The sequence below is a fragment of the Heterodontus francisci genome, chromosome 5 (genome assembly GCF_036365525.1).
Source record: "Heterodontus francisci isolate sHetFra1 chromosome 5, sHetFra1.hap1, whole genome shotgun sequence".
NCBI lineage: Eukaryota > Metazoa > Chordata > Chondrichthyes > Heterodontiformes > Heterodontidae > Heterodontus > Heterodontus francisci.
Window position 1 is genome coordinate 6,181,988 of NC_090375.1, and position 13,355 is coordinate 6,195,342.

At 49.1% G+C, this 13,355-nt stretch overlaps 1 protein-coding gene across 10 annotated transcripts in view; it reads right to left on the reverse strand.

Annotated features, from left to right (window-relative positions):
* Window positions 1-13,355, reverse strand: part of LOC137369700 (anion exchange protein 2-like) — a 405,213-nt gene that overhangs the window by 142,483 nt on the left and 249,375 nt on the right. For all 10 annotated transcript variants that reach the window (XM_068031052.1, XM_068031042.1, XM_068031050.1 and 7 more), the window contains one exon: window positions 9,392-9,597. In XM_068031052.1, the coding sequence (XP_067887153.1) occupies window positions 9,392-9,597 (206 nt within the window). The remainder of the gene's footprint in view (window positions 1-9,391; window positions 9,598-13,355) is intronic.

The following is a 13,355-nucleotide window of genomic DNA, read 5'->3' on the forward strand; positions in this document are numbered from 1 at the left end:
GGGCAAAAATCAGCCAGGATTTCCCACTCTACAGAAACAGAGAAGTTTACAGCACAAGGGGAGGCATCTGAAAGGTGAAACTGAACGTCCTGCATTTAGATTGCAACTTTCACAGCCTCAGGATGTCCTAAAGTGCTTTACAGACAATGAAACACTTTTGAAGTGTAGGGAATGCGACAGGCAATTTGCACACAGCAAGATCCCACAAATGACAAAATGGCAACGAAAAGATAATCTATTTCAGTGATCTTGGCTGAGGGACTGAATATTGGACAGGACACAGGGGAGAAATTCCCTGCACTTCTTTGAAATAGTGCCATAGGATCTCTTATATCCACCTGAGAGCACAAGCTGGGTCTCAATTTAGTGTCTGATCTGAAAATTGCCACCTCTGAAAGTATGCGGCACTTCCTCAGTACTGACCCTCCGACAGTGCAGCGCTCCCTCAGTACTGACCCTCCGACAGTGCGGCGCTCCCTCAGTACTGACCCTCCGACAGTGCGGCGCTCCCTCAGTACTGACCCTCCGACAGTGCAGCGCTCCCTCAGTACTGACCCTCAGACAGTGCGGCGCTCCCTCAGTACTGACCCTCCGACAGTGCAGCGCTCCCTCAGTACTGACCCTCCGACAGTGCGGCGCTCTCTCAGTACTGATCCTCAGACAGTGCGGCGCTCCCTCAGTACTGACCCTCCGACAGTGCAGTGCTCCCTCAGTACTGACCCTCCGACAGTGCAGCGCTCCCTCAGTACTGCCCTCCGACAGTGCAGCGCTCCCTCAGTACTGACCCTCCGACAGTGCAGCGCTCCCTCAGTACTGACTCTCCGACAGTGCAGTGCTCCCTCAGTACTGACCCTCCAACACTGACAATGCAGCACTCCTTCAGTACTGACCCTCCGACAGTGCAGCGCTCCCTCAGTACTGACCCTCCGACAGTGCAGCACTCCCTCAATACTGACCCTCTGACAGTGCAGCGCTCCCTCAGTACTGACCCTCCGACAGTGCAGCATTCCCTCAATACTGACCCTCTGACAGTGCAGCGCTCCCTCAGTACTGACCCTCCAACAGTGCAGCACTCCCTCAATACTGACCCTCCGACAGTGCAGCACTCCCTCAGTACTGACCCTCCGACAGTGCAGCACTCCCTCAATACTGACCCTCTGACAGTGCAGCACTCCCTCAATACTGACCCTCCGACAGTGCAGCACTTCCTCAATACTGACCCTCCGACAGTGCAGCACTTCCTCAATACTGACCCTCCAACAGTGCAGCACTCCCTCAGTGATGTACTGGAATTTCAGCCTAGATTTTGTGCTCAGTTCCCTGGATTGGGGCTTGAACCCACAACCTTCTAACTTAGAGGCGAGAATGCAAACCACTGAGCCATGGCTAACAGCTGGCCTTATGGACTACAGCTCTGATGCTTCTGAAGCAGAGTAGACTAAGGGTTCAGGCCCAGTGTTCAAATCCCAGCATTGGAAGTTGCTTGGGAAGTTTAGCTTACAGCTCGTGTATGCCAGCTCTCTGCCAGTGCAACCCAACCCTCATCCCACTGCCCCGTGCTCTCCACCATAGCCCTGTATTAATCCAAAACTAATCCCACTTCGGCCTCTAGTCCTTTATCTTCTTGATTCTAACTTGTCCGAAAAGAAGCCTCAACCACTCCCTGTGGTAAATCATTCTATACTCCAACCGTCCTCTGCTGAAATGATTTTCTCCTAATCTCTCAGCGAGGATTTAAAATTGCCCCTTGTCAATGACTCCCTAGCCAAAGGAAACAGTCTTTCCCTCCTCTCCCTATTAAAACCCTTCATGATTCCAGGCTGCTAGACTGACAACTATGTGAGTTTATTCCACACATTGATCACTCTCTGCACAAAGAACCTCTTAATATCAGTCCTAAAGTTAGTGGTTGTACTCCTGCTGTTTAATTTAATTAATATTCCAGGCTTACCCTGTCTGCACCATATCTTGTATCCCTCTCTAAGGTCACCTCCAGGCTGAAACACGAGAGTATCTCCAGTCTTCCCTGGAACCTCACAGCGGCAACCCTGGGAATGGGCCTTGCAGCACTGCTTCCAACAGAACCCCATTGCATCAGCGTGCTTGTGATTTACTGTGACTTCACACATTATCATCACAGTAACAAGCCACCAATTAACTAGAGATAAGACAAGGACAGCACCCAGGTGCAGTTCAATCACCTGAGGCTGTTGTCATTGTAATGCCCACGTCTGCTGTGCCCAGTTTCTCCTAGTTCCTTACCTGGGAACATTGCCCAGCACATTCTGACCAAATAGAGTAAGGCAAATACCACGTTAATACTGTTATAAAAACTTATCTTGAACATAGTAAAACATCTCAAAGTGCTTCACAGGAGGGTTATCAGACAAAATTTAACAACAAACTGCAGAAGGAAGGAAATATTAGGGCAGATTTGGTCAAAGAGGGATTTTAAGGAGCAAAAGAGATGTAGGGAGACGGAGAGATTTAGGGAGGGAATTCCAGAGCTTAGGTCCCAGGCAGCTGAAGGGACTGCCATCAAAGGTGGAACGATTAAAATCGGGGATGCGAAACAAGCCAGGATTGGAGGAATGCAGTAATCTCGAAGGGCTGGAGGAGATTATAGAGATAGGGAGGAGCAAGGCTATGGAAGGATTTGAAAACAAGGATGAGAATTTTTAAATTAAGGTGTTTTCAGACCAGAAACCAATATAAGATCCTCAGGATGGAGGCTACATGGGTCCTGACAATATTCCGGCAACAGTACTGAAGACCTGTGCTCCAGAACTTGCCACGCCCCTAGCAAAGCTGTTCCAGTACAGCGACAACACTGGCATCTCCCCAGCAATGTAGAAAATTGCCCAGGTATATCCTGTGCACAAAAAGCAGGACAAATCCAATCCGGCCAATTACTACCGTATCAGTCTCGTCTTGATCATTAGCAAAGTGATGAAAGGTGTCACTGACAGTGCTTTCAAGTGGCACATGCTCAGCAATAACCTGCCCACTGACATTCCGCCAGGGCCACTCAGCTCCTGACCTCACTACAGCCTTGGTCCAAACATGGACAAAAGTGCTGAACTCCAGAGGTGAGGTGAGAGTGACTGACCTTGACATCAAGGCAGCATTTGACCGAGTATGGCATTTAAAAAATTTGTTCATGGGATGTGGGCGTCGCTGGCTAGGCGAGCATTTATTGCCCATCTGTATTTGCCCTTGAGAAGGTGGTGGTGAGCTGCCCTCTTGAACCGCTGCAGTCCTTGTGCTGTAGGTACACCCACAGTGCTGTTAGGAAGGGAGTTCCAGGATTTTGACCCAGTGACAGTGAAGGAACGGCGATATAGTTCCATGTCAGGATGGTGTGTGACTTGGAGGGGAACTTGCAGGTGGTGGTGTTCCCATGCATCTGCTGCCCTTGTCCTTCCCGGTGGTAGAGGTCACAGGTTTGGAAGGTACTGCCTAAGGAGCCTTGGTGAGTTGCTGCAGATGGTACACACTGCTGCCACTGTGCGTCGGTGGTAGAGGGAGTGAATGTTTGTGGATGGGGTTCCAATCAAGTGGGCTGCTTTGTCCTGGATGGTGTCGAGCTTCTTGAGTGTTGTTGGAGCTGCACCCATCCAGGCAAGTGGAGAGTATTCCATCACACTCCTGACTTAGAGTCATAGTGTTATACAGCACAGAAACAGGCCCTTCGGCCCATCGTGTCTGTGCTGGCCATCAAGCACCTAACTAATGTAATCCCATTTTCCAGCACTTGGCCCATAGCCTTGTATGCTATGGTGTTTCAAGTGCTCATCTAAATACTTCTTAAATGTTGAGGGTTCCTGCCTCAACCACCTCTCCAGGCAGTGTATTCCAGATTTCAACCACCCTCTGGGTGAAAACATTTTTCCTCAAATCCCCTCTAAACCTCCTGCCCCTCACCTTAAATCTATGCCCCCTGGTTATTGACACCTCCGCTAAGGGAAAAAGTCTCTTCCTATAAAACCTATCAATGCCCCTCATAATTTTGAATACCTCAATCTGGTCCCCCCTCAGCCTTCTCTGCTCTAAGGAAAACAACCCTAGCCTTGTCAGTCTCTCTTCATAGCTGAAATGCTCCAGCCCAGGCAACATCCTGGTGAATCTCTTCTGCACCCTCTCCAGTGCAATCACATCCTTCCTATAGTGTGGTGACCAGAACTGTACACAGTACTCCAGCTGTGGCCTAACTAGTGTTTTATACGCTCCATCATAAAGTTCCTGCTCTTATATTCTATGCCTCGGCTAATAAAGGCAAGTATCCCATATACCTTCCTAACCACCTTATACATCTATGCTGCTGCCTTCGGTGATCTATGGACAAGTACACCAAGGACTCTCTGTACTTCCTAGGGTTCTACCATCCATTGTATATTCCCTTGCCTCGTTAGTCCTCCCAAAATGCATCACCTCACACTTCTCAGGATTACATTCCATTTACCACAGCTCAGCGTTCCTCCTCACTACTTATGACACCACCAATTTTCGTGTCATCTGCGAACTTACTGATCATACCTCCTATATTCACGTCTAAATCATTAATGTACACTACAAACAGCAAGGGTCCCAGCACCGATCCCTGTGGTACACCACTGGTCACAGGCTTCCACTCGCAAAAACAACCCTCGACCATTACCCTCTGCCTCCTGCCACTAAGCGAATTTTGGATCCAAATTGCCCTGGATCCCATGGACTCTTACCTTCTTAACCAATCTCCCATGCGGGACCTTATCAAAAGCCTTACTGAAGTCCATGTAGACTACATCAACTGCTTTACCCTCATCTACACATCTAGTCACCTCCTCGAAAAATTCAATCAAGTTTGTTAGACATGATCTCTCCCGACAAAACCATGCTGACTATCCCTGATTAATCCCTGCCTCTCCAAGTGGAGATTAATCCTGTCCCTCAGAATTTATTCCAATAATTTCCCAACCGCTGATGTTAGACTCACCGGCCTGTAATTACCTGGCTTATCCCTGCTACCCTTCTTGAATAATGGTACCACATTCGCTGTCCTCCAGTCCTCTGGTACCTCTCCTGTAGCCAGAGAGGATTTGAAAATTTGTGTCAGAGCACCTGCAATCTCCTCTCTTGCCTCACATAACAGCCTGGGATACATCTCATCTGGGCCTGGGGATTTATCCACTTTTAAGTCCGCTAAAACAGCTAATACTTCCTTTCAATGCTAATATGTTGAAGTACACCTACATCGTCCTTCTCCATAGTGAACACAAATGAAAAGGAACAGATTGCCACTCTGGTCCCTAATGGGCCCTATTCTTTCCCTGGTTATCCTCTTGCCCTTAATATACTTATAAAAAGCCTTGGGATTTTCCTTTATCTTGCCCGCCAGTGTTTTTTCATGTCCCCTCTTCGCTCTCCTAATTACTTTAAGTACCCCCCTACACTTTCTATACTCCTCTACTGCCTCTGTTGTTTTCAGCGCTCTGAATCTGCCATAAGCCTCCTTTATTTTCCTGATCCAATACTCTATATCCTCTGACATCCAGGGCTCCCTGGGTCTGTTAGTCCTACCCTTCACCTTTACAGGAACATGTTGGCTCTGAACTCTCACTATTTCCTTTTTGAATGACTCCTACTGGTCTGATGTAGACTTTCCTACAAGTAGCTGCTCCCAGTCCTCTTTGGCCAGATCCTGTTTTATCAGATAGAAATCAGCCTTCCCCCAATTCAGTACCTTTATTTCCGGTCCATCTTTGTCCATTTCCATAACTACCTTAAATCTTACAGAGTTATGGTCACTATCCCCGAAATGCTCTCCACTAACACTTCTACCACTTGTCCAGCTTCATTCCCTAGGATTAGGTCCAGTAACGCCCCTTCTCTTGTAGGACTTTCTACGTACTGGCTCAAAAAGCTCTCCTGTATGCATTTTAAGAATTCCGCCCCCTTTAAGCCTTTTGCACTAAGACTATACCTGTTAATATTGGGGAAGTTGAAATCCCCTACTATTATTACCCGATTATTTTTACACCTCTCTGAGATTTGCCTAGATATCTGCTTCTCTATCTCTCCCTGACTGCTTGGAGGTCTGTAGTACACTCCCATCCAAGTGATTGCCCCCTTTTTGTTTTTAAGTTCTACCCATATGGCCTCATTTGAGGAACCTTCTAAGATATCATCCCTCCTTACTGCAGTAATTGACTCCTTGATCAACAGTGCAATGCCACCTCCTCTTTTATCCCCTCCCCTGTCTTCCCTGAAGATTCTATACCCTGGAATATTGAGCTACCAGTTCTGCCCCTCCCTCAGGCATGTCTCTGTGATAGCAATAATATCATAATCCCATGTGCTAAACAACACCCTCAATTCATCTGCCTTATTAGTAAGACTCCTCGCATTAAAATAAATGCAATCCAGCCTTGCATCTTTCACTTGTGTCTTAAAAGGTCTATATTTGCTCTGCCTTCCAGATTGACTCAGTTTTTCCTCTATATTTGACTGTGCATCACCTCTTACTGTAACTCCACTCTGTATCCCATCCCCCTGCCAAATTACTTTAATCCCCACCCCCCCGCACCCACCCAACAGCACTAACAAACCTCCCAGCAAGGATGTTGGTCCCGTTCTGGTTCAGGTGCAACCCGTCCAACTTGTACAGGTCCCACCTTTGCCAGAAACAGACCCAGTGATCCAGGAAACTAAAGCCCTCCCTCCTGCATCATCTCCTCAGCCACGCATTCATCTGCTCTATCTTGTGATGTCCTGGAGACTACCCTGAGGAACTCCTGTAGTGATGTCCAAGGAGCCCTAGCCAAATTGAAGTCAATGGGAATCAAGGGCAAAACTCTCCACTGGTTGGAGTCATACCTCACACGACGGAAGATGGCTGTGATTGTTGGAGGCCAAACATCTCAGTCCCAGGACATCGTTGCAGGAGCTCCTCAGGGTAGTGTCCTAGGCCCAACCATCTTCAGTTGCTTCATTAATGACCTGCCCTCCATCATAAGGTCAGATGTGGGGATGTTTGCTGATGATTGCACAATGTTCATCACCATTTGCGACTCCTCAGATACTGAAGCAGCCCATGTCAATATGCAGCAAGACCTGGACAACGTCCAGGCTTGGGCTGATAAGTGGCAAGTAACATCTGCGCCACACAAGTGCCATGCAATGACCATCTCAAACAAGAGAGAATCTAAACATCTCCCCTTGATGTTCAATGACATTACCATTGCTGAATCCTCAACTATCAACATCCTGGGGGTCACCATTGACCTGAAACTGAACTGGACCAGCCACTTAAGTACTGTGGCTATTGTCACTGCATGAAAAAGTTTTTCCTCATATCACTTTTGCTTCTCTTACCAATTACTTTAGATCTGTGCCCTCTTGTTCTCAATTCTTTCACAAGTGGGAACAGTTGTTGGGTAAGTTTATCAGGGATATGGAGCTAAGGCAGATAAATGGTGTTGAGGTACAGCTCAGTCATGGTCTAACGTGATCGGCTGAATGGCCTCCTCCTGTTCCTTTGCAACTTACCATGTTGGGATTTGAACTTGAAACTCCAGGTTCTCGACCCTTACACAACTGACCCCTCTGGTGCTTCCTGGCATATCCAAACTGCAGCCAAGGTGCAACCATTGCGCAATGAGTAGCACTCTTGCCTCCGAGACACCACACTACAGACTTGAGCCCATAACTCGGGCTGACAGACTCAGTGCAGTACTGAGAGAACACTGCCACTGTCGGAGGTGCCGTCTTAAACTGAGGCTGAAACTGCCCTCTCAGGCATATGTCAAAGATCATACAGCAATCTTTTGAAGGGCAGGGGAGTTTACCCTGAAATCCTGGCCAATATTTAGCCCTTAACCAATATCAAAAACAGATTATCTGGTCAATATCTCAATGATGTTGGTGGGCCCTTGCTGTGCACAAAATTCCTACATTACAATAGTGACCAGCACTTCAAAAAGTACTTATGTGGGTGTGAAGCATTTGGAATGTCCTGAGGTTGTGAAGTGTGCTTTTTAAATGCAAGTCTTTTTTTTAAGGCATTTCAGTCTAGGAAGCAGAGTCTATTGTGTTGAGGTTGCTGACTACTGGTCTGTCCTGTTTGAATGTTGAAGACCCAGAGGTTTGGGAATGTCTACTTTTAGGGTCAATACCTTGTTGGCTTATAAACACTAAATAAGGTACCAAGATCTGTTAGTATCAGTAATTGTAGATATTTGAAAATTAACAGCAGCGGGCTTGAAACTTTATTTATGGCCCACCCATGATGCTCCGGGTGCAAACCTCAAGCAGTCAACAATATGAAGACTCTCCAGTCCATTCATGGTCAGTGTGCCCCGTGAAATCATCGATTACATGTGCTCTCAAACTGGGACTGGGCGTGTGTGCATCACACTCAATCATGTTCAGCTCTGCTGAGTCAAAACAGGAGTGTACAATCAGAGGATGTTGTGATAAAAGTGACTCACCATGAGCACTGTGTCCAGTTGTGATCAGACTCAGAGCACAGTCTCTTGCTCCCCAATTCCTAGATTCAATGCCGGTGCCTGGTGTGAAGGCCACCCGGTGCCTGGTGTGAAGGCCACCCGGTGTCTGGTGTGAAGGCCACCCGGTGTCTGGTGTGAAGGCCACCCGGTGTCTGGTGTGAAGGCCACCCGGTGTCTGGTGTGAAGGCCACCCGGTGTCTGGTGTGAAGGCCACCCGGTGCCTGGTGTGAAGGCCACCCGGTGTCTGGTGTGAAGGCCACCCGGTGCCTGGTGTGAAGGCCACCCGGTGCCTGGTGTGAAGTCCACCCGGTGCCTGGTGTGAAGGCCACCCGGTGCCTGGTGTGAAGGCCACCCGGTGTCTGGTGTGAAGGCCACCCGGTGCCTGGTGTGAAGGCCACCCGGTGTCTGGTGTGAAGGCCACCCGGTGTCTGGTGTGAAGGCCACCCGGTGTCTGGTGTGAAGGCCACCCGGTGTCTGGTGTGAAGGCCACCCGGTGTCTGGTGTGAAGGCCACCCGGTGCCTGGTGTGAAGTCCACCCGGTGCCTGGTGTGAAGGCCACCCGGTGCCTGGTGTGAAGGCCACCCGGTGCCTGGTGTGAAGGCCACCCGGTGCCTGGTGTGAAGGCCACCCGGTGCCTGGTGTGAAGGCCACCCGGTGTCTGGTGTGAAGGCCACCCGGTGCCTGGTGTGAAGGCCACCCGGTGTCTGGTGTGAAGGCCACCCGGTGCCTGGTGTGAAGGCCACCCGGTGTCTGGTGTGAAGGCCACCTGGTGCCTGGTGTGAAGGCCACCCGGTGCCTGGTGTGAAGGCCACCCGGTGCCTGGTGTGAAGGCCACCCGGTGTCTGGTGTGAAGGCCACTCGGTGCCTGGTGTGAATGCCACCCACTCCTTGCCGCCACCACTTACTTTTCATGTAGTCCAGGTCGGCCACCGCCAGCATTTCTGCCTCAAGCTCATCAGTCGGTATCTTTTGGAACTTAGCCTCATCCACCGTAGTTTGGCTCCCAATCCGCCGTCGGTCCTTCAGGTCATAACTGCTGCGATGCGCCAGCGGTGTCTTCAACAAAGCACGGTTCTCCTCCAGCATGGAAGCAGCACCAGCTGTTGCATCCCTGGAAACACACGTCGGACAGAGCACTGAATGGACTTCAAACAGTTACACATCATCCCGAACTTGGACAAACATCACTACTGCTTCACGGTTACTGGGTCAGAATCCTGGAACTCCTTACCTTAAATTATCAGGACAAGTTGCACAGACGAGGCTTGTATTCCACTGAGTATTGAAGATTAAGAGGTGATCTAATTGACGTGTTTATGATGTTTAAAGGATTCCATAGGATAGATAGAGAGAAACTATTTCCTCTGGTGAGGGAGCTCCAAGGAGCATCAAGGAGCCCTAGCAAAACTGGAATCAATGGGAAGCAGGGAGAAAACTCTCCGCTGATTGGAGTCATACCTAGCACAAAGGAAGATGGTTGTGGTTGTTGGAAGTCAATCATCTCAGTCCCAGGACATCACTACAGGAGTTCCTCAGGGTAGTGTCCCAGGCCCAACCATCTCCAGCTGCTTCATCAATGACTTTCCTTCAATCATAAGGTCAGAAGTGGGGATGTTCGCTGATGATTGCACAAGTTTTGCTGATGATTGCATGATGTTCAGTAGCATTCATGATTTCTCAGATACTGAAGTAGTCCGTGTCCAGATGCAGCAAGACCTGGACAATATCCAGGCTTGGGCTGATAAGTGGCAAGTAACATTCGCGCCACACAAGTGCCAGGCAATGAGCATCTCAAACAAGAGAGAATCTGACCATCTCCCCTTGATGTTCATTGGCATTACCATCGCTGAATCCCCCACTATCAACATCCTGGGGGGGGGGGGGGCGGGGGTACCATTGACCAGAAATTGAAATGGACCAGCCACCTAAGTACTGTAGCTACAAGAGCAGGTCAGAGGCTGGGAATTCTGCAGCGAGTAACTCACCTCCTGACTCCCCAGTGCCTGTCCACCATCTACAAGGCACAAGTCAGGATTGTGATGGATTACTCAGCACTTGCCTGGATGGGTGCAGCTCCAAAACTTGAGAAGCTCGGCACCATCCAGCACAAAGCAGCCCGCTTGATTGGCACCTCATTCACCATGTTCAACATTCACTCTCTTCATCACCGACGCACAGTGACAGCAGTGTGTACCATCTTCAAGATGCACTGCAGCAACTCACCAAGACTCCTTCGACAGCAGCTCCCAAACCCACGACCTCTACCAACTAGAAGGACAAGGGCAGCAGATGCATGGGAACACCACCACCTGCAATATCCCCTCCAAGCCAGCACTTACCTTCCAGGAGAGCAGCGGACCTGCGGGTGGAACATGGAGTGAGGAGCGGATAAATAGAGCCCGAGGATCGCGGCCTACAGCACTTACCTTCTGGGAGAGCAGTGGACCTGCGGGAGGAACATGGAGTGAGGAGCGGATAAATAGAGCCCGAGGATCGCGGCCTACAGCACTTACCTTCTGGGAGAGCAGTGGACCTGCGGGAGGAACATGGAGTGAGGAGCGGATAAATAGAGCCCGAGGATCGCGGCCTACAGCACTTACCTTCTGGGAGAGCAGTGGACCTGCGGGAGGAACATGGAGTGAGGAGCGGATAAATAGAGCCCGAGGATCGCGGCCTACAGCACTTACCTTCTGGGAGAGCAGTGGACCTGCGGGAGGAACATAGAGTGAGGAGCGGATAAATAGAGCCCGAGGATCGTGGCCTACAGCACTTACCTTCTGGGAGAGCAGTGGAGAGGAGTCCAAGCACGCTGGAGTTTGAAAATAAAGTGAGCACTGACATTACAGGAAAGCTGCAAGGTGATTGGTTGGTGAGTAACTGCTGCTGGGGAATAACTCTAAATAGCTGGGTTAATACACTACTGTTCGGGTGTGTGCGTAAATAGCTTAATAATAAGAAACAATTGAGTAGCTTTTTTTGAGTAAGATTCATTTTAACTAGTGAACTGTATTGATTTTTAGTAGGATTTATCAGTACTAGTAAGGTTTTATTAATCATTCTTAGCTGTGTAGTATTGGCAAGTTTTTTTTTCGCAGTTGCAAAGGGTCAACTAATAAATAAAGGCATGGCAGGGTTGCGTCAACCTCGAGAGTGCATCTCCTGTATTCTGGAGAACCATTTGTGCAGGAAGTGTTGTCAATTGAAGCAGCTTGAGCTCCGGGTTTTGGAACTTGAGCAGCAGCTGGCAACACTGCAGTGCATTGATGAGGATGACAGCTACGTGGACAGCACATTTATAGATGTGGTCACCCCATAGTTTAAGATTATGCAGGCAGAGAGGGAATGGGTGACCACCAGGCAATCAAAAAGAATCAGGCTGGTAGTGCAGGAGACTCCTGAGTGCATCTCACTCTCCAACAGGTATTCAGTTCTGAATACTGCGGAAAGTGATGCTGCACCTGGAGAGTGCAGCCAGAGCCAAGTCCATGGCACCACGGGTGGCTCAGCTGCACAGGAAGGTACAGGGAAGACTGGAAGAGCCATAGTGATAGGTGGTTCAACAGTCAGGGGAACAGACAGGTGTTTCTGTGGCCACAGACGTGAATCCAGGATGGTGTGTTGCCTCCCTGGTGCCAGGGTCAAGGATGTCACTGAGATGCTGCAGAGCATCCTGAAGGTAGAGGGTGAACAGCCAGCAGTTGTGGTCCACATCAGAACCAACAACATAGACAGAAAGAGGGATGTGGTCTTGCAGTCAAATTTAGGGAGTTAGGTAAGAAATAAGCAAGCAGGACCTCAAAAGTAGTAATTTCTGGATTGCAAGGCAGATGCAGTATAACATGAATAAATGTGAGGTTATCCACTTTGGTTGTAAAAACAGAAAGGCAGATGATTATCTGAATGGTGATGGTGCAACGAGACCTGGGTGTTCTTGTACACCAGTCGCTGAAAGCAAGCATTCAGGTGCAGCAAGCAGTTAGGAAGGTGAATGGTATGTTGACCTTCATTTTAAGAGGATTTGAGGACAGGAGCAAGGATGTCTTACTGCAGTTATACAGGGCCTTGGTTAGACCACATCTGGAGTCTTGTGTGTAGTTTTGATCTCCTTATCTGAGGAAGGATGTTCTTACCATGGAGGGAGTGCAAAGAAGATTTACTAGACTGATTACTGGGATGGCAGGATTGACGTATGAGGAGAGATTGTGTCGACTAGGCCTATATTCACTAGAGTTTGGAAGAATGAGAGGGGATCTCATAGAAACCTATAACATTTTAACAGGACTAGACAGGCTAGATGCAGGGAGGATGTTCCCGATGGCTGGGGAGTCCAGAACCAGGGTCACAGTCTCAGGATACGGGGAATGCCATTTAGAACGGAGATGAGGAGAAATTTCTTCACTCAGAGGGTGATGAACCTGTGGAATTCTCTACCGCAGAAGGCAGTGGAGGCCAAATCATTAAATATATTCAAGCAGAAGATATATATATTTCATAATGCCAAAGGGATCAAGGGATATGGGGAGAAAGCGGGAACAGGGTACTGAATTAGATGATCAGCCATGATCTTTTTTGAATGGCGGAGCAGGCCCGAAGGGCCGAATGGCCTACTCCTGCTCCTATTTTCTATGTTTCTATTACTCCCAGTGCCTCCCGCAAGTGAGTATAGAAATAGATGGATAGGACAGATGAATGTGTGCCTGGAAAGATGGAGCAGGAGGGAGGGCTTCAGATTCCTGGGACATTGGGACCGGCTCTGGGGGAGATGGGACCTTTACAGGCCGGACGGGTTGCACCTGAACAGAGCTGGGACTGAGTTCCTTGCGGGACGTTTTGCTAGTGCTGTTGGGGATGGTTTAAACTAGTTTGGCA